At 43.5% G+C, this 21,230-nt stretch overlaps 1 protein-coding gene and 1 pseudogene across 2 annotated transcripts in view; both read right to left on the bottom strand.

Annotated features, from left to right (window-relative positions):
• Window positions 1-2,579: 2,579 nt before the first annotated feature.
• Window positions 2,580-21,230, bottom strand: part of LOC147442454 (AIG2-like protein D) — a 52,674-nt gene continuing 34,023 nt past the window's right edge. For both annotated transcript variants that reach the window (XM_086528615.1, XM_086528614.1), the window contains exon 5: window positions 2,580-2,873. In XM_086528615.1, coding sequence (XP_086384741.1) covers window positions 2,787-2,873 — 87 coding nt within the window. In that variant the 3' untranslated portion in view covers window positions 2,580-2,786. The remainder of the gene's footprint in view (window positions 2,874-21,230) is intronic.
• LOC147442455 (uncharacterized) lies at window positions 15,269-21,035 on the bottom strand (annotated as a pseudogene).

Consider the following 21,230-nt stretch of genomic DNA (forward strand, 5'->3'; position numbering starts at 1 on the left):
ATTGGGAGGGACCCAAGATAAATTATAATCGTAATCAAAGGGAGGCCCTACAAAAAGAAGGACAAAGGAGATATGTGGTCCCATCATGATGTAGTATTGTAAAATCCCATCAAAGAGAGAGAGAGAGAGAGAGAGAGAGAGAGAGAGAGAGAGAGAGAGCACGCGTGCATGTGCGTACACATACACAGGTACATGTGTTCCTACTTATACAAGCATATAGTTGGAGGTCCAATTGAATGCACTGCCACTTCAAATCTAGAGAGGAAAAGGTAAATACTTTTATTGGACAAGTAGGAAAGCTAGAGAGAGATGGATGCAAAAACAAAGAACACCCTCATTTTTGTTTAGTATTTAGGTGGGATGTGAATTTCGATCGAGCTTCTTTTTTTTATTTGGGGTTGTACCTACTACCAGAGTGAGTCCAAAGTAAATTGATGCTAGAAATCGAGTGTAAATTATGATTCAAGCTTAAGGGGAAAGCATGTCATAGTATATAGCTATTTGTGCTTTCAAATAGCGAAGTATTGAAATGTGCATATAGTTATTTATTAAGAAAACTAAAAGTTATCAAGCATTATAATTTTAGATTTTAGTCTTGACAAGCTACATATAGTATGGTATGAAATGGATATAGACCTATATAGAGAATACAACATCATGTTTTGATAGCAGGTGTCCATGGACACCAACTATTTAGACACTGACATGCTTCTACCCTTGAAAAACCATCACATTGGGTTGCCCCTTTTGAGTGTTGCTAAATGTCATGATGGGATCATCACAACGAGAGAGAAAATTCAAGACTACAAGCAAAAATATTGATATACCCTTTGTAAGTTTGATGTTTCAGAGACAACAAAAATCATCTACATCAATATGTTATATATGAGTCTTCCAATTCTAAAAGGCACCAATCAAAAGTTCGCTCTATAGACTATAATGTGTCTATGCAATGTTTTGGGTGGCTATTTGCTTATCCTTTGTTATGGATCCTAGTGGTAGTTGCAATAATTTTACCTCAAAATCACAATTTAGACAAGTTAAAGCTTTTGCATGCTTGAATCACATCTATGCAACCCCATGCCCGTGATATTGGATGGAAGATGTCATTCAAGCACCACGCAAGGCTCTTCCTTGTACACATTGGCTTGGTCAAAAAAGGAATCAAGCCGAGAGAGCATGTCTCTCTTGCCAATCCCAAATCAGAAGAGTGACCATCTAGATAGATTTTAACTAGTGGCAGTAATAAAAGCAAACCAACTTTACAATCATTGTCAAGTAGCCATTGGTCATAATAAAAGTGACCCATAGTTGAGATATACAATTGTAAAAAAGGCAATATTGGGGGCTCACAGAGATGTAATCAATCAAAAGAGCGATGGGCTATGTGGCAACATTGAAACACCCTCACACAAAACACTACAATAACCAAGACTATCTTTTTTTTTTTGGTGCAAAACTCACAATTGTGAGTGAATTATATTAATCAACCCATAAAATTACAATGTCTTGTCACGCTCATGTTGAGCCATGACATCATCCAAGGACCATAATTACATTGGCTATCAAGGCAACCATCCCAACCAAGTCGCCCCCTTATCCTTGATACATAAGGTCCATTCTCATGTTCTTTTGAGAACTTTTAATTACCGATAGCCAAGATTTAGAACTGCTTGTGTAACTACAAGAAGATAATAGAAAGCTACCAAAATTAACACTAGCTTAATAGGACATAGAAGTACCTCTGTAAGTTTCTGTACAGTGAAAACCAATCAATTTGGGATATTATTGAGAAGGGAAGCTTATATTTTTCATATTTCATAACCATCAAGACGACTTGAATGTATAACAAGAAAAATTAGAATGGTCTTTTGCAATATCAAAACCTTCACAACAAAAATTCAAAAATTCATGGCCATTTTCTTGTAGGCGCACGTGGGTGCCCTCCAGCGCTCATCCTTCCAATTTCATACATAAAGATCGTGCAAGAATTATATTCACAAACTAATAAGAGGGATTAGTAGTCTTTATTAGGAAATCAACAAAGCTGGAAAATGGGAAGTGTCCAAAACGCCTTTAAATGCGTTATCATGCATATATCAAGAAGTCCTACCATAATCATTGTGGGTATGCCTTCGTCTTAACCATCATTTTCAATTTGTGTTCAATACAATTTCTTTTCCACCTATAAAATGTCATTTAAGGTCCCTAATCAGATTTGATATAGTAGATGATCTTGCACCTATATGCTCTACAAATTTATCTTTTCTCGCGGTGTCACCCACAATTTGACACTACTATTGGCTAATTAAGCCAAGCACATCATCGAAAATAATTCTCTTATAAGGTTCCTAGCTGTCAACGGTGTTTAGCATAGGGTTTGGCTAGATGCTAATGAGCTCTTTTTAATCATAATCTTTCAAAAATAGAAATCAGCTAAGTAGATTACTCAGTATGCCACGCATGAATAACATGTTGCAAAGCTTCAAAAGCAAAAAGAGAGGAGTATGAGAACTTTCTATCAATTAAAGCTTTAGAATAACTACTCACTTCGGTATTGCACAACACCAAATCACTCGTACTCGAACCATGGATAACATTTTTAGAAACTTCAGAAGTGAAACATAACTTCATGTCCCACACCTTCACATTGCTTCTATTACAACCACATTTTTTTATTGTTTTGTACTGCAAAAAATGGGAGTCACTTGTACTTCAACCATGTATACCATGCGGAGCTCGTATGACTGCATTTGATAAATACTACAAAAGCATCTTTAGTTTCCTTAATCTCTTGGTCTTGACGGGATTATCTCGTTGGCGAAATCAATGCACATGGAATAGAATTCATCGAAGTGCAATCTTCTCCACTCCTGTGATAAAGAACTCTCTCTCTCTCTCTCTCTCTCTCTCTCTCTCTCTCTCTCTCTCTCTCTCTCCCCACACACTCACACGCACACACGTCTATATAAGCGTGCGCGTGCGCGCGCATGTGTGTGTGTGTGTATATATATATATATATATACAGTTTTTTCTTTTCCTTCTTTTTCCCTCATACTATGTCATGAGCACATCAAAAGGAATATCATCTATATGGGACCTACATGAAGGTACAACAATATCCCTAGGAGCCCTCTTGAACCCAAGAGAAACCAGAGGTATCGCTCCCGAAGAAGAGCTAACCTAAAGAGGTGAATCTTGTGGAGGATCCATGTGCTTGTACACCTGTTTAACTCAAGGCTTCTCAGTCTGCCTTTGTCACTTTCTCCTCTTCTCTGCTTCTCTGAGCTCTCTCAACCTCTGACCTCCTAGAACCGGATTATATGACTTTTTGGAAAGTTATTAAAAGTAGAAGAATGTAGCAAGTCAGTGCCATGGCACCAATGGAATAGGAGAAGAGGCCGCTGGACAAAAGACCTAAATCTCAACTGAGCAACGTATGAATCTCACCAAAAATCATCGTGGAAATCATGGGAGCGTACGAAATTGCTGGCGTTGAAGCTTCACACGCAAGGACAAATTTTCGGCCACTGTTGAGTCTGGAAAGATTTTTGGGATCTGCTATTAAAGCAGTTTGACTTTTTGGGAAGTAATTACAAGTACAAGATTTTGGAGCCCATTTTTAGGATGCTTTAAAAAATTTCTTTTAGAGCCTAGGCCCTTCAAATAGGAGACCTAACCTCAATTGTAAATGGAATCGAGTGCATGGGTGCACACAATTGTAATCTCTTTATGAATATATAAAAAAATGCTCACAAGGGCGCTTGACTTGAGGGCCAATGCCAATATTCTCTAAGGCAGAACTTCACTACTCTCATGGCGTCTACGAGTGCAAGTGTGATCTTTTTAGTTCTTTTATGGGTGGTTACACTAGGGCCACATTACAAGTTGTAGGAAGTGCTTAACTGAGATGGGAATTCCCTTCTCATCAAAGTAAGCCCACCAACCCACATGCTCTGGCATAGCACTAGTCCTGTAATTGGACACTCAGTGTCCTAAGACACCAAAGTGTCTTGCTTTCCTACCAAGTTTTGGCAATTTATTTGTCAAGCTAGAAAGAATTTTTTTACACCTTGCTTCTACCATAGGTTCGTTATGAGGGAAAGAAAACATTGAAGTTTTTTCGATGTCAAAATACAAGCCTTATGGAGAGAATTACGGTTAAGTTCTAAGTCGTAAATTTTCATAAAATTTTTAGCCGTTTTGCCAAAAAATCCAAAAAATTCTTATTCTTGTATCTTTTTGTAGAGATATGGAGAGAATTTCAGTTAAGTTCTAAGTCATAAATTTTCATAAAATTTCAAGCTGTTTTGCCGAAAAATCCAAACAAATCTTATTCTTGTATCTTTTTGTAGAGATGACCTTTTTTATGTTCGTAAAAACCAAGTGTTAGTACTTAGTGTTACAAAACAATGGAATGCCCTTCAAGGAGTAGTTTCCAAGTCACTTGCAAGTTATAGACATAATCTCATGCTTGTGAGCACGTGTTGAATAAGAGCATAATTTTGGCCTTCAAGGGTCCTCTCATGGAATTGGGGCTATTCCAGTGCAGTTTGACAACTCCAAATGGCTTAAATCTGGTATAGATTGGCCTTTAGCCAAGTTTAGTGTGACGCCGCCGGATGCAACAGGTTGCAGGCACATTGTGGTGCACTTGTTTATTGACACTTACAGCCCCCTTGCTATGTATTTATACATGAGGATTCTTGGACAAACGATGTAGCCCTACGAACTGCACGCTCGGCTTGGGCCTGGGTGGGACAGCCACTTCAGAGGCGTTTGTCTAGAGGTCGCTCGGATACGGATTACTCCCCATCCAAACTGGCATCAAAGATAGCGAGGTTGGCTACTGCTGCAAGATCTGTTTTTTCTCATTGACTCCATGAGGATCGTCTCATGGAATGTGCAAGGATTAGAAGGGCCCCAGTTTCAACGCTAGAGGGGTCGGTTGCATCAAGAGCTTCAGTGATACCTTGTGGGTGCTGAGATTGATATTCTTATGTTACAAGAGCATCATCTTTGTGAAAGCCACATTAGACGATGTGGTCAGATGTTGCGTGGTCCCTATGAGACACTTTGGTCAGTTGCATTTGGACCTGGAGGTATCCAGGGAGGGGTATGCATGACTATTGCGGACTCATGGCAGCAAGCCATTGTGGGCGGAGGTATTATTGTCCCAGGCAGAGCTCAGTGGATTACTATGCAGGTTCAGGGTTGCCTCATGGGTTTTCTGAACTTATATACGCCCAATGTGGCAAGTGCATGAGCAGAGTTTTGGTCTCATATTGTTGAGTCTTTGTCGCGTGGTGTGTTGGGGGGACTTCAACATGTTGGAGGACCCCTCTGAAAGGATTGGAGGTGGCCAGGGACTTCAACATGTTGGAGGACCCCTCTGAAAGGATTGGAGGTGGCCATGCTACTGTGCACGGGGCTGAGTTGGCAACTTGGGAGCGGCTATGTATGACTAGTGTTTTTGATGTTTGGCAGCACTCGAGCTTTGTGAGGCCCCCAAACAGCTTGTGTTTCTCTCGCTCTGACCATAGAGTAGGAGTGAATCTATCTTGGATAGATCGCTTCTACGCCAATGACCACATTTGTGACATGGGGGGATTTGTTTAAATCCTGGCAGGGACTGTTTTTTCCGACCATGCGCCTCCTGACCATGCGCCAGTGATTCTCGCTGTGACAGACAGACAGAGGAGGGGGGGGGTGCGATGCTACGCATCCCTGAGAGGATCTTGCTGGATCCAAAGCGTAGAGAGCGAGTGGAGGCACTTTGAACAGAGAGCTTGGACATGCAGGACACCCCTACTGGTAGAGTGGCCTTTGGACTCACTGAGCTTAGTCGCTTCTTCCTCAGGAGTCTGCAGCTCGCTTGGCTGCAACCCAGGGGAGGAGAAGCGTCTTCAACGGGGCATTGTTTCCTTGTAGAGAATGCAGAAGCAACATCCAAACAGTCCTTGGTTGGAGGAGCAAATGTAGCAAGCTATACAGGAGTTGGCTAGCATTGAGGAGCAGCGTCATGAGTTTGCCTTCCATCGACAGGTATGTCAGTGGACCGAAGTGGGTGACAAGGTTACTGGGGAGTTTTTTGAGACGGTGGGGCCAACACCATGCGCACACCAGTATTAGTCAGTTGAGGAGACCCGACGGATCAATTGCTTCAGAGCCTAAGGATATGCGTGCAGTTGCTACTGACTTTTATCGTAATCTGTTGTCAGTTGAGCCTCAGTCAAAGCGTCAGGATGCATGCAGAGAGCAAGTTTGAGCACGGATGCCTTGCCTTGTTACTGAGGAGATGCGACAAAGACTTGAGATTGCCTTCCAGCTAGAGGAGCTCCATGAGGCCATAAGAGCACTCCCTCAAGGTAGTTGTCTAGGGGAGGATGGTTTGACTCCCATTAGGAGGAAGTTGCTGCATTGCAGTTCGACACGGCTCTCTTTGGCAAGCAGAGTTGTAGTGCAACTAGGTGCTGTTGGCTACTATGTGGTACATCACGTCTTGCTGGATCTTCTCGAGCTCCAGTATCAGCCAGCTAGAGAGGCTGATCGGGAACTTTCTTTGGTCAAGGCGCGACACCCAGTTAGCCCGGGCCAAAGTAGCCTGGCAGGTCATCACCTTACCGTGTTCTCGGGGGGGGGGGGCTGGGGATCATAGACCCAACACAACAGAGCAACCCTTCTTGGGAAGTTTGTTGTCAGAGGACTGCTTCTAGGGGAGGAGCCCTGGAAGGAGTTGTTGCTTCAGCAGCTTCGAGCTCGAGTCCCTCATGCAGGAGGCCCTTGGAGCCCTTCCATCAGGTGGATCTTTACAGAGATGCGCAGAGGCTGGAGGATCGATTTGCTGCAAGCCTGCTTCGATCTTGGGAGCCTCTCACTCTCATTAAGCATGTCATAACCTCAAGGCTACACAACCATTCTCTCCCCCAATCCCACAACTAGTACTCTCTACCTAATTAGCTCTTGCACAAATCGTAAGCTACACAAAACCCTTGTCTCCCTTGTGGGCAAATAGAAACCTAGCATTGCAAATATTATTCACTTCCTCCTAGCAAGCAAGAACATGAGGACAAAGTCGTGGACAAGCCCAAGGATGATGTGGACAACTTGTAACAATCGTGAAGTCCAACCCAACAACTTCAACTTCTATCAAAAGAAGTCGGTTTTGAAAGCCCTCAATTACACCTGCGAGATAGACAAAGGACAGAAAAAAGCTCAATAGACACCGATTCTACGCACATGCACTAGACTGTCAATCTTGTTCTTGCACAAAGACAACACGTCACTAAACAATCATCGTCACATTCACATCATTATCCCCTTTGTGTCAAAGTCGACGATGCGGAAGCGTATAGACCAAGGGAAAAAAGCACGAGAGAGAGAAAGAGAGAGAGAGATACTGCGAACCAACCAACCTTGGCAATGAACTGATGATATTACAATGGGGGCTAAGGGTTGCTTACATAGAAACCTTAGTGAATTGCCCTACCCAAACTTTGAAAAGTAAAATATATACCATAAAGCCAAACTAAATAATGGGATCACATTGGGCAGTTCACTTAAGATGCCAAAACTCCCAACACCCTCTCTGCAGCTCATAGTGGACATTAATAGAGAGACCAAGTCGATGAAGAAGCTACCATGGACACCCCAACAGCTGTACACTCCATTGGATACACCTCGGATTTGCTTCCCTCAACTTTCCTCCTTAGAAGAATTCCATCTTGAGCATCGGTTGCCTTTTAGAAAATTGAATTGTAGACCACACTACGTCCAAAAATCCCCATTCATAAACTGTGAACACATCACGTCCGAAAATACTTTATAGATACTGAACTTTGAAACACATCCTATCCATAATCCGACCAACAACAAAGGATTGGTGCACTCATCCATAGTGTTTTAGATACGTCTGATTGGTTCCTTGCCAGATTGAACTCTGACCTACCGGTCCCAACACTGATAACTTGAACTCCAACACAAGGGTTTAAATTAATTATACGGAGCACTTCTTTGCCCCTCTGCCACTCACAAGCCTCTCTCTGGCTGAAGCTAGTGGTGGCACTTGCACTTTGACTAGAAATCTAACTTCGAGGCCACTGTGGCGCCGCCACGTGTGCCATGCCGATCACCTCTGTCAAATCTTTATTACTGTAATCTCTGTCCAGCTTTCCTTTATCCTTGTCTATCTATGAGTTCATGCTTTTGCCTTTGGCTTCAAACTCCTGAGCCAAACAAAGCGTCGAGTCACATTCATAACAACTATGGTCGTACCTCGTGGGTACCAAGGGAGCTAACTGAGTACTGGTACTGCCATCCATGTCAAGCTTGCCTTTGCCGTTGTCCTCTAGCGAACTCGTGCATTTGCTTTTGGCTTCACAATCTCGAGCCAAACAATTTGTCGGTTTCCTTGAGGACTCTGTTAATGCATAGGCCGCTAACTAGATGGTTGATCTGTTGTCCATAGCCGATAGTTGGTTTTGGTCAATGTCGTCAAGGGCGCTCAAGCAAGATCTGGATTTCTTCTGCTCCTCGCACTCCAAGGGCCGCAAAAATCCACCATGCCGCACAAAATCTCCAAGCAATTCCACTCCTCTGATACTCCCAAGCCGCTCCTCACCCTCTCTTGAGCTTCAATCTCGTCACCGCTTCCAAGTCACACTAGAGGAAAACTCGTACGATGCCCTTCTCCGAGGTTCCGAACTCTCGAAGCTCCTCCAATGCCCAAAGCTAATCCACACCCTCTCGAGACTTCTTCAATAGAGTCTCCACAATTTCCACTTCGAAATACTTATGACAATCCACCCCGGGCGGGAGGTCTCCTCCTAGACCAAATGGGCTGCTTGTGGTTGCGCACAACAAGGTTCTCAAAGCACAAAGTTTTAAAACGCAGGGGAGGGGAGGTGGCTGGGGGACAGCGTTTTAGAACGTCGTCGCGCAGAGCTTGAAGGTCGTGGGGAGTCGCAGCCTTTCAAGACGCCGCGTGCAGGAAGGAGAGAAGGTGGATGTCGTTCTCAAGCTCTTGGACATGTGGGGCGTCTCAAAACGCAAGCGGGAGGAGGTGGCACCGCTACAGATGATGGATGATTGCTGGGGGCACCATTCTAAAACAATATCGGCAGCACACTTGGTCGTTGTGGGAGCTAACGTCGTTGAGTGCCACAATGGTGCACCTCTCAAAACGTTGCCGTAGAGAGAAGCCCGCCAGGAAACGCCAAGGAGACTGCAATGCAACGTTTTTTTTTAATTTTAACGCTAGGGCAGAGTGTCACTGTGAGCTCATCTTCTTCATGCCTTGGCTCTCTTCTCCGAGCTGCCTTGCTCGCCCAAGGTCCTTCAAGCACGTAGCTCTGATACCATGTCAAAGTCGACGATGCGGAAGCGTATAGACCAAGGGGAGAAAGAGAGAGAGAGAGAGAGAGAGAGAGAGAGAGAGAGAGAGAGAGAGAGAGAGAGAGAGACTACAAACCAACCAACCTTGGCAATGAGCTGATGATAATACAATGGGGGCTGAGGGTTGCTTATATAGCAACCTCAGTGAATTGCCCTACCCAGACTTTGACAAATAAGTAAAATAAATACCTAAAAGCAAAACCAAATAATGGGATCACATTGGGCAGTTCACTTGAGATGCCAAAACTTGAACACGTTGAGATCTCAGATATGAAATTTTTTGTTTTGTTTTAGGAGTTGGGTTGGGCACTCCCGGCCGTTCCCCTCATACACCAAAGAAGTGCACAAGAAGAACGACCAAGACTATGCACCTAGGCTCCTAGGGCAGACGCTTTTGTCACTAGTTTCCTCTGGACTACGTGAGGCTTTGCTTCCCCAAGAGGCCACGATTATCTACACTCTTAGGGCAGTGTCCTTGAGAGACCCATCTCGCTGATTAGTTATGGGTGTGACAACGACCAAGTACCTCTCGTTAGAGGCCCAGGTACTGCAGGACTTGCTTCGGTCTTCTCTTCAGAGTTTCCTCCTCCGGGTAGTAACTTATCGCTCGCCACGCTAAACTGCCCTTGTAACCTGACAGAAATGAATCAAAATGATTGTAACTTATTTAGCAACCACATATAGACCGCACTGATCTTTTCACCAATGTCTTGATCTACTAAACCTCGTTACTATCATACTCATTTCACCCGTCACGTGAACAGATAAAATGTTGTAGTAATTTCATCTTTTCGACACATACTCAAACACACACAAATGAGAGGGTACATGTAACAAGTTCTTTTTAGGAATTTCCATTTTCAATGTGCATTTTTCATAAAGTCATTTTGCAGAATACTAACCTGTTAATACCCTAAAATCTCAAGGAGATATTAGTTGACTTCATTCCTTCTAGGTAATCTGTGACAAAGGAGTGGAGTGACTCCTCTTTAAATCCAACCCATTGATTTGACGACACTTCTAGAATAGTTGGAGCTAAACCAAAAGCCTCAAGGTACAACTCTAGTAACCGAGGAGTATCTACAAAGCCCTCCTCCTCCATCCACTTTGCATCAAGACCTAAATAACTCATGAACTTGACCAAATATCAATAGACCAACTTACCTTTCACTTTCTTTTCCTTGTGCCCTAGGACCTGTTTTGGAACGAGAATCTCCTCTTATCTCTTCCACTTACGGTTGCTACTCTAGCTCCCAGTTCTCTCGCACTTCAACCTTGAAAGGTATCAAGAGACTCGCATGAAAAGCATTGTGAATCCTACAAGTAACTAGCAACTTCAGTCAAAAAAATAAATTGTTGATCTTTTCATGGATATGGAAGGGCCCATGTCAGGTGCAGCGGAATTGAATATGGTGAAGATCTAGTTTTAGACTTCCAAAAATTCTTTCAACTTCTTTCCTTGCATTGATAATTCCTTTTAGCTTCAATGATTGTTCCTTTTACTTTCCCCTGAAGAGAGGGGCTAAGAGAATGCAATAGAGATGTGTAGAGGGAGAGAGAAAGAGAGAGAAGAAGAGAGCGATACCCGATGGGGTCCCAACCAACCCTCTCAAGGGCCCCCCACATCGTTGCCGATGTGGTATTCGCTTTAGATTGCGTACATGGAATGCACACACAATGCAAACGCTATTGACTCGAATGATGACTATCGCCGCGGTAACTCCTCAGGAAGAGGCACCTCCGGGGCTGATTTGATGCACCTTTGATCCTTCTCGATGTGGGATTGCAAATGGCCACCACGGGGCTGATTTGCACTCCCAATGTGAAGGGCTGAAAATGCAGATCTCAACGATGCCGATGATGGACAGAGCAATGGATCACTCGATGCCGCCGAGGGAATGGCTGAGGGGAGGCTCGATGGGCTGCCAAAGTACCAGACTGCAACGTGAATATGCGAAAGCAGTTTCCGAGCCGTTCTGTCGCGGGGAGGAGGGCTGAAAACTGAAAACGCTGGACTGATCTGCTGCTGGCTGAGGGCGCTAGTGGCTGAAATCTGAAAACGCTGGCCTGAGGGCTGAAATTAGAAAATGGTGGGGCTGATTGCAGAAACGCTGGCTGCTCCTGCTCCTTCACTTAGCTCCGATTGATCTCTAGCGCTAGCTCCATGGGCCCTCTTATAGGTGAGGTTGGCAGGTTATAAGCTTATTAGGCCTTAGGTAGGGCAACTGTCCACCAACTCACCCAACAAATAAATTAATAAATTGATTTACTAAAATTGAGCCAGGGAGTGGACCGAAGATGAGCTACAATTAAATGGTGTGAAATTCATGCAACAGGATGAAACTGTCGCACATCTGCCCACCCGGGAATCCGATCGACGCGGGGAATGGCTTGTTGGATTCCTCAAGCCTAGAACTACATGCGCGTCATGCCAGATGCCCACCGTAGTATAATAACATCTGTCAAGATGCGTGTACAAACCATTTATGCAAGAGGGTTCCAAAACTGAACTTGTCCGGACATGCAAATCTTGAGAACAAGCTCACAAAATTGCCGGTACTAATCCTCCTAGGATTCTAGACATCCCTATCTAGGAAGAAGGGGAAAACTGGTTCTGGAAGCCGATGCAGCATGTCCACGTGGCACACAAAGCCATGTGCACGTGACAACCCCTCCTGCTTAAGGTGAGGTATTGGTACCGAACTCCATGCACGCCATAAGATGGTCTTGGATGAAGTTCCTTCTAGATGATGTCCTCTACGAAGACTTTTGAGAGAGGTTCCCGTGGGTGATGTGGAAATGTCCAAAACACAAGGATGGTGATGATGCATCTACTCGCAAACAACGGGCTTGGATCAACGATGTCCTTGGTGGTTACCGGCCAACTTTTGTTGCCCCAACTCGGATGGTATGAACCAAACTGCAAACCGCATGGATGCTCATAGAGTGAATGGTTGGATATGCAAACGCCGATGTCCACAAAGATTACCGGCCAACCTATGCTGCAGCCTGCCCCTACGTGGAAAGATTGGCGAGAGCAACGCCGAATGGAAGATGAAGATGGATATGTTCTTTGGAATGCCCACAAAGTTCGAACCATGGCAAGTCCTCTTTATGATGTCTCATGAAACCGCCAAGTAACTCCTCAAAGATAGAGGCTCCTCTTGGAGCTTTGACTAGAGCCGTATGATGGAAGCTCTAGATGAATCCTCGTCTCTGCAACGGATGTGGCTGCGAATGTAGGCTCACAATGCCTGCGAACTCCTGCGGTAGTTGCCTCGGATTGGAACCCTTTGGCTCCGAATTGATGGCTACCGATTGCTAGGAAATGCAGAGGGCGTGGACCCAATGTGCTACCAAAGATGTGTACAAATCAATGACGATGCAATGCCTCCTCTGGAATGATGGGATTCTCCAAGCAGATGGGAGAGATGGTTCTTCAAACAATACTAAGACTCCAAAGCTCATAGGATGATCTGGATGGCACCTTCCTTTGTCGTCATAGGCCGCTAACAAATCCTCATACTTGCAATCAACATCTTAAGGTTTCCAATCCATGTCTTCAATAGGTGTGATTTGTCATGTCGAAGAATTTATAAATGCAAATATCGATGCTAGGATTTTTTAATGTCAAGGTGGTCGAGCGCGCATACCAAGTCAACTATCTTCTCGCAGGCGCACCACAACTGTAACCACCGGTATACAGTGTTTGCATTTTCTACGCTCAAGGCGCACGGTCCTACACGCAATGGCAGGTCTTGCAGTTCCTTGAGTGAGAGAAGCGTCCTTGGGCAAAACGCGACAACACATACTCAAACACAAGGAGAAAAAAAAATTCCAAAAATTAGTTGATTAGTGAAAAATCTTCAAAGCTCTGATACCAACGTCAGGTGCAACGGAATTGAATATGGTGAAGATCTAGTTTTACACTTCCACAAATCCTTCAACTTCTTTCCTTGCGTTAGTGATTCCTTTTAGCTTCAATGATTTTTCCCTTGAAGAGAGGGGCTGAGAGAATGCAATAGAGGTGTGTAGAGGGGGAGAGAGAGAGAGAGAGAAGAAGAGAGCGATACCCAATGGGGTCCCAACCAACCCTCTCAAGGGCCCCCCACACCGTTGCCGATGTGGTATTCACTTTAGATTGCATAAATGGAATGTACACACAATGCAATACCTCAATGCAGACGATACTCAATCGAATGATGACTATCGCCGCGGTAACTCCTTAGGAAGAGGCACCTCCGGGGCTGATTTGATGCACCTTGGATCCTTCTCGATGTGGGATTGCAGATGGCCACTGATTTGCACTCCCGATGTGAGAGAAATGAAGGGCTAAAAACGCAGACCTCGACGATGCTGATGATGGACAGCGATGGATCACTCGATGCAGACGAGGAAATGGCCAAGGGGAGGCTCGATGGGCTGCCGAAGTACCGGACCGCAACGCGAATATGCGGGAGCAGTTTTCGAGCCGTTCCGTCGAGGGGAGGAGGGCTGAAAACTGAAAACGCTAGACTGATCTGCTGCTGCCTGAGGGCGCCACTGGCTGAAATCTGAAAACGCTGGCTTGAGGGCTGAAATCAGAAAACGCTGGCTGCTCTTGCTCCTTCACTCAGCGCTTTTCCAATTGATCTCTAGTGCTAACTCCTTGGGCCCTTTTATCGGTGAAATTGGCAAGTTATAAGCTTATTAGGCCTTCGGTAGGGCAATTGTCCACCAACTTACCCAACAAATAAATCAATAAATTGATTTATTAAAATTGAGCCACGGGGTGTCCGTTTGGGTGAAACTGTCGCGCATCTGTCCACCCGGGAATCCGATCGACGCGGGGAATGGCTCGTTGGATTCCTCTAACCTAGAACTACATGCACGTCATGCCTATTAGACTTACACCACTCTGCTGCTTCACAAGTCTAGGGCATAATTGTACGGCTAGTATGTCTCCGAGCTGGCCACCCATAGTCTAGGTTGTACCTGGTCCGGCCGCACGAGTTTGGGGCCGGCCACCCACTTTGTTCGGACGCCCACATATATTTCCATATATATATATATATATATATATATATATATATATATATATATATATATATATATATATATATATATATATATATATATATATATATATCCTTCATAAGTTCAGAATAGTCTGAACTCACGAATTATAAGAGGGAATAAAGCACTCATAAAACTATAGAAGCAAGGGACACAAGAAAAGAAAAGAAAAAACAAAAACAAACAAACTAACTAAATCACTTTGTTTGCTACGAAACAAAATTAGATAAAACAAAACATTATGAACTTAAAAAAGTTTTTAGAAAAGACATGCGTAAAATAAGTTGAAGCAACTTACTTGGCTTAAAATAAGTACTCAACTTTAAATAAAAAAGGATAAGACATTTTAAAGACTTAATCCTAAAAATCAAACTTCACACAACAACTTCTAAAGGAACACAATCTTAAGTCCTCATGTAAGCTAAATACGAAATCGAAGAATGAATACTACTACTACAAACCTACCAAGAGCAAAGATCCAAACTCGACAATATGTGACCTCAACTTCACTGCTTGTCCAAACAGGAAGAATAAGATTATCACCTTTATCATGCATAGCTTGGACAACAGCTATGACATCCCTACACGCATCGTCAGTGCCCAAGAGTAGGTGCACGTTTGTATAGAGGTCATTCATGCTTTGAACGTACTCTACAAAACCAACGAGCTGAGTTTCTATCACCCTCCGGAGGTCCGGAGGTAATGGGCATACTCAGCCATGATAAAGGCTAGCATTTGTCAAGCTATAGTAAAAATACTAGAAGCGCTAGGGATCAAAACAACAACATAAGGTGTTAAAAAGTCAAACAATAAGTGGGCTTTATAGCTCCCCACTTCTATTGAATTTACTATTGATTATCTTTAATATTCCAAAGGAAAAAACATTAAAAATAAATTTACTACGATGCAAAAATGAACGAATGTTTTTCATGATTCTTTTGAATGAGTATCCTTTTTCAACTAGTAAAGAAATAAGATGGCAAGATTGAACAACAAAAGAAGATTTACTAGAACAAAGACGAGAAAATCTAAATAGTTAAGAGCAAATGACACCGTACGTAGCTAAAAGAGATATGTTCGAAGAAATGTGAGGCATATGGATGATATTTAGATTGGCATGTTCTAGTTCGAGGTGCTTATCATAGATATCTACTTCTAATCCCAACGGAGTCTGAAAAATGTTAAGGTCTAGAGAGGCACAACGATCACTATTTGTGGTACAGTTAAGTTCACAAAACTCCTTAGAATAAATTCCTTCGCCTACACAACTCGAATTCAAGTACATAGAATCTTGAAAAGAAGGAACGTCAGGAACAAAAAGATCATCTACAAAGTGTCTTACATTGCATAACTTGTGCAAAAATATTGGGCAAGTATTAGCAAGGACAAGACGCTCCATAAAATCAAACTCATAAGTAAAAAGATAGAAATTAGCAAAAAAAAACAGAATGATTGGTGCCCACAGGGATACCAATTGTTTGCTTGAAAAGAGAGTCGCCGATGGTTAAATATAAATTGTCCAAAAGAAAATCTAACCAAGATATGATGTCAATGTCATCTACAATCCTGGTGAATCTCTTTCTTCCTTTGCCGACATCTACATTCTTACTTTTCAGTCATAAGAAGTTCAAGGTTGACTTTTCTACTAGCAATGCCTTGTACCTATCCTTCTCAAGCTTGTATGCAAAAACTTTTGAAATAAGGGACTTGACTCTAAATTTAAGGTCTTCCAAATTTAGCTTCGTATATAGCGTTGTAAAGTCAAAAATTTGGAGACATAAAGGAGAAGATTTCTCCTTAAGGCTTCTTGAATAGTTCAAAAACTTTATAATAGAAATCACACCTACTGAATCATTTAAGATCCAACTTGAATCGGTAGGTACGTCTACTTCCTTTAGCAAATTTTTCCACAATTCATTTACGCTAGGTAACATGGCTTTGAAACAATAACTAAGTCATTTGGAAACCTCAGTCAAAGAGGTATTACAAGAAGCGGCTATAAATCTAGGCTTTATAGGGTTCTTGTGGAAATTCCAAACGGTATATAAAAAAGGTAATTTAGGCTGGCACTTGAAACCAAAAGACTTACAAAAGTCTTGATGTTTCAAGATAACCTCTTGCATCGAAAGATGACAATCATTGTAAGTCTGAGAGTTTACTTCACCTAACAAGCATTTTAAATAGAACTTTTTGCACGTAACAACAAAGTTATTAGAGCAGTTATCTACGTAAGAGATTACAAAATCACGATGAAATTTCTTAAGAGCAAGATACTAATTTCAAAGAAGCTTTCTTGAGGACTGCAAACTTCCAATGGGTAAAAACACCTTGAACTCCTAAAGACTCCTCAAACTTTACCACGAAACTAGAAATTCCTTTCTCTACGGCTTTGAGAAGGCAAGAGTCATTTGAGGAAGGAAGCCTATATTTAGTACCTCTTGAGAAAAGGTCTTTCAAGGAATCCAAAGGAAGAATAGAACAATCGACAGTAACTACATGACCCAAAGCTCCATTTACGTAAGAAGAAAAGGCAGTTTTACTACAAGGGCAATCAATACTTGAGATTGCTAACCTTTCTTGCTTTTTAAGATTATGTCCAATGTCACTATAGTTGAAAGCTTTTTGTCATAGAGTTTTCACATATTTGAAAGCTACAACGAGATGGTTCCATACCTTTCTCACACAAGGAGGGAGAGCATCCAAAGCTTCTTGAGATCTCAAAATAGAGCTTAATCCAATCTTGTCCAAGTCAGGGGAGGTAAAGATAGTTATCAACAAATCTTTCTTTCCAACCAAGGGATTTTTCAAACTAGGACACTTGGACTTCAGAAATTTGCCTAACAATACTCGAAGTTGAGTACTATGAGACTCTCTTAGCTCCAAATCGTCATAAGAGTGGTTCTCAAGGGTATACAAGAGCTTAAATAGGATCCTTATATTAAATCTTTCAAATAATTTATAAGAAAAAGAACCCAACTCCATGGCTCTAGATAGGTAAATCAATATCCGTTTGAAATCCCTATAAGCAAAAATTCTATGTTTAGAAGGGTCATCACTCTCAATTCTAGAGATTAAAGCCCTAGGAAGACCTTGAACTCTACTAGAAATAGTGTTGTGCAAAACAACTGGATTGATTTCAGGGATAGACGGTGGATCTGAACAAGAACCTTTAGGAATCCAAGTTCCTTTAAACTGACTTGAAGGGAGAACTAACTCGGGTTTGGGATGCCTTCGCCAAAGCATAGGTTTCTTATCGTAAATTGTCTTATTTTTACGTAAAAAAGACTTTCCTTCCAAGTTGAAACCTTTAGGGAAAACAGTATGCAAAGTTCTCATCCAAAACAACTCTCGAGGCCACGCTAATTTATAGAACTCTTTAAGTTTCTAAAATTACCCTCTATGTGCTCAATGGGAAAACAATGAAAAGACTCAAAGCCATGTTTTGCTATTGCTGCATACAAGGGTTTCACACTTTCACGTATGGTGCTCTTACTTTGAACTTTTCTCGCTTCTCTTACGTGTTCCTAAAAACGGACAAAAGTTGTTCTCGAAGCCATAGAGAAAGGACTTTCTAGTTTCGTAGTAAAGTTTGAGGAGTCTTTAGGAGTTCAAGGTGTTTCTACCCATTGGAAGTCTGTAGTCCTCAAGAAAGATTAGCATCTTGCTCTAGGAACGTTTCTTCAGGAAGGAATAGCTTATCTCCTTCTGATCGTGATGCTCTTAGGAAATTTCATCGTGATTTTGTAATCTCTTACTTAGATAAGTGCTCTAATAACTTTGTTGTTACGTGCAAAAAGTTCGATTTAGAATGCTTGTTAGGTGAAGTAAACTCTCAGACTTACAATGATTGTGATCTTTCGATGCAAGAGGTTATCTTGAAACATCAAGATTTTTGTAAGTCTTTTGGTTTCAAGTGCCAGCCTAAATTACCTTTTTTATATACTGTTTGGAAGTTCCCCAAGAACCCTATAAAGCCTAGTTCCACGAGGGCAGCGCTCAACTTCTGAACCCCAGATCTCGCCACCACCTACCCGGCTTTGCATCTAGTGCAAAGCCGGCGAGTATCCTCTCCGTCTTCATCAGATTTCAGCCATTACCCCTTGCTGTTTTCTCTGTTTTCAGCCCATCTGGGGCAATGGCAGTGATTCACCACCCTTCCCATACCCCTATGCACCGCTCCGGACCCTGCCAGGAGCGTACGAGCACGCTGAAAATCGCTGGACAGCAGCGTTATCATCACCTCGCAGCTGCGTTTTTGGGTGGACGGCAGCCACATGGCTTGTGTTTTTTACAGAGGATGAAGTTACCTCTTGCCAGGACACCATCCGATGGTGGTTCATGCGGTCTCTCAGTGACTGCTGCAACACACGATATCTTCGACATCCGCTTGATCATCTACGGGCGTACAATCCTTGGGAGATCCATTCATTCCAGCCATCATTCAGTGGTTGCGCACTCGAGAGGGGGTGGTGACTTGTGGTTTGCTATGGACACACCTATGCATTCATCCGAGGAGTTCACACGAGATATGGCCATGCTCATGGCATATGGGATTTCGACATTCCCATAGAAGACACCACCATCTTGGGTGGACAGACACTTAACACTTGACCTCGACACGTCAGATCACTTGCTTACACAGGAGCATCTACATGGACTTAGGGAGACAATCTTGGATCTCTTCTTGGACAGGTTCATTGCTTGGATCTACAGACTGGAGTGGGACTTTAGTGCTTTGGACTCTCTTGGAGAGTTTACCCGTGAGATGCGGGAGATCAGGCATTACGGGACTACATCCGGAGTCACCCGGAGCTTGGCTTGGATGGTAGTGCAGTTTCTCTTCTACACTCTTGATCATTTGAATTGCTACCTTCAGAGTTGCTAACACTCACCCTCCGTAACCTTATAGCAGACTCATCCCTCGATCTGGGCAGTAGGCCACTCCCAGCTCATTCACATTGAGAGCCACGCCGAGATGCGGTTTGGTGGCGTTGTTGGCATGGATTCTGTTCTGGTTGACACAAGAGGATTGGAGGCAAGAGATACAAGCAAGATGGCGTAGACAGATTGGTCTCGCCTTTCCTTTTCTTAGAGGATCTTCACAACGCAGACTGCTCAGTCTGGCTTCCCTACTTCTACAGGATGATTACGGTGCAGACAGCTTGGTCTAACCACACCTCTTCTCAGAGGCTCTTCACAGCGCAGACTGTTGAGTCTGGCTTTCCCCTCATCTTGGATTACCCTACCTACTGACACGACACCATTCAGTGGTGGTCCATGCCGTCCCTCGATAACTGCTGCAGCTTACGGTAGCTTCTATAGTGCAGACTGTTTAGTCTGGCTTTCCTTGATTCGGAGGAGTTTATGGCGCAGATTACTACATCTGGCCTTCCTGGAGTTTTACACTGCTTAGCCACCTGGCCACATTGGGTTACAGGTCCATGCATCGACAAGCTTCCGGTCATTCTCATGACTGTTCTCGGCTTCCCCACTTTCTCCAGACGGTTTGACTACAGACACCACAAATCCTATTGAGCAAGACACTTGCAGGTCTATTTGCACTTCTTTTATGACAAGGAGTTGTTTTCATACTCAGTTCGGAACCTTCACGCAGTATCTTCACCCTGCATTAGCGGAGTACAACAATTTGCTACACCGCTGTGATGGCACTTTACCACGGAGATTTCTCGACGGTCGTGACACCCCAGATTGCTGCTACACTCGTGGAGTCTTGTCCTTCAGTGGACATGGCAGCAAACATCTTCATCCTTTGCCTCACATCTTCGACTTCATGCGGTTTGTTCAGCATCCGGTGCTGAGAGGGGGTGTTAGACTTACACCACTCTGCTGCTTCACAGGTCTAGGGCATACTTGTGCGGCTAGTATGTCTCCGGGCTGGCCACCCATAGTCTAGGTTGTAGTTGGTCCGGCCGCACGAGGTTGGGACCGGCCGCCCACTTTGTTCGGGCGCCCACATTTACTTCCATATATCATTTTTCTGTTGGGTCGTGGGGATTTACATCAGGCCTTGCCCTACCTCCCCTTGGGCACCTATTTATAGGGCCAGGGGGTACCCACTTCCATATCTCTCATTTCACAAAGATCATATATTGATTGTACTGAGGGTCTTCTGCTCATGGTAGTCATGGGGGGCTGATCGCCCCCTCTTCACCACCTCTGGCGTTTGTGTCTACTGTCTCTCTCTCCTCTCTCACGCTTCCGCACGCGCACTCACAATGCCAGATGCCTGCCGTAGTATAATAACATCTGTCAAAATGCGTGTACAAACCATTTATGCAAGAAGGTTCCAAAACTGAAAAACCTAATCTAATGGACTTGTCCGGGCATGCACGTCCTACAAACAGGCTCACAAAATTGCTGATGCTAATCTTCCTAGGATTCTAGACATCCCTATCTACGAAGAAGGGGAAAACTGGCTTTGGAAGTCGATGAAGCATGTCCATGTGGCACACAGAGCCATGTGCATGTGACAACCCATAGCATCACATACCAAGCTTTGCGAAAAGCTTCTCCTTACCCTTTCCATTCCATAGGCGTGCTTTCCCAAACCGAAGTAGCACTGCCATGTGCACGTGACAGCCCATAGCATCGCATACCAAGCATTGGGAAAAGATTCTCCTTACCCTTTCCATTCCATAGGCGTGCTTTCTCAAACCGAAGTAGCACCCAATCATTCTCCTTCAACTGCAAGTTGCGTCAATGCTTGTCCGTTGCCTCCGTGCTTGAGACGAAGGAGACTTCTCCAAAGCCTTCTTCACCTT

The sequence above is a fragment of the Adiantum capillus-veneris genome, chromosome 14, assembly GCF_014529385.1.
Source record: "Adiantum capillus-veneris isolate H3 chromosome 14, ASM1452938v2, whole genome shotgun sequence".
In the NCBI taxonomy this organism is placed as follows: domain Eukaryota; kingdom Viridiplantae; phylum Streptophyta; class Polypodiopsida; order Polypodiales; family Pteridaceae; genus Adiantum; species Adiantum capillus-veneris.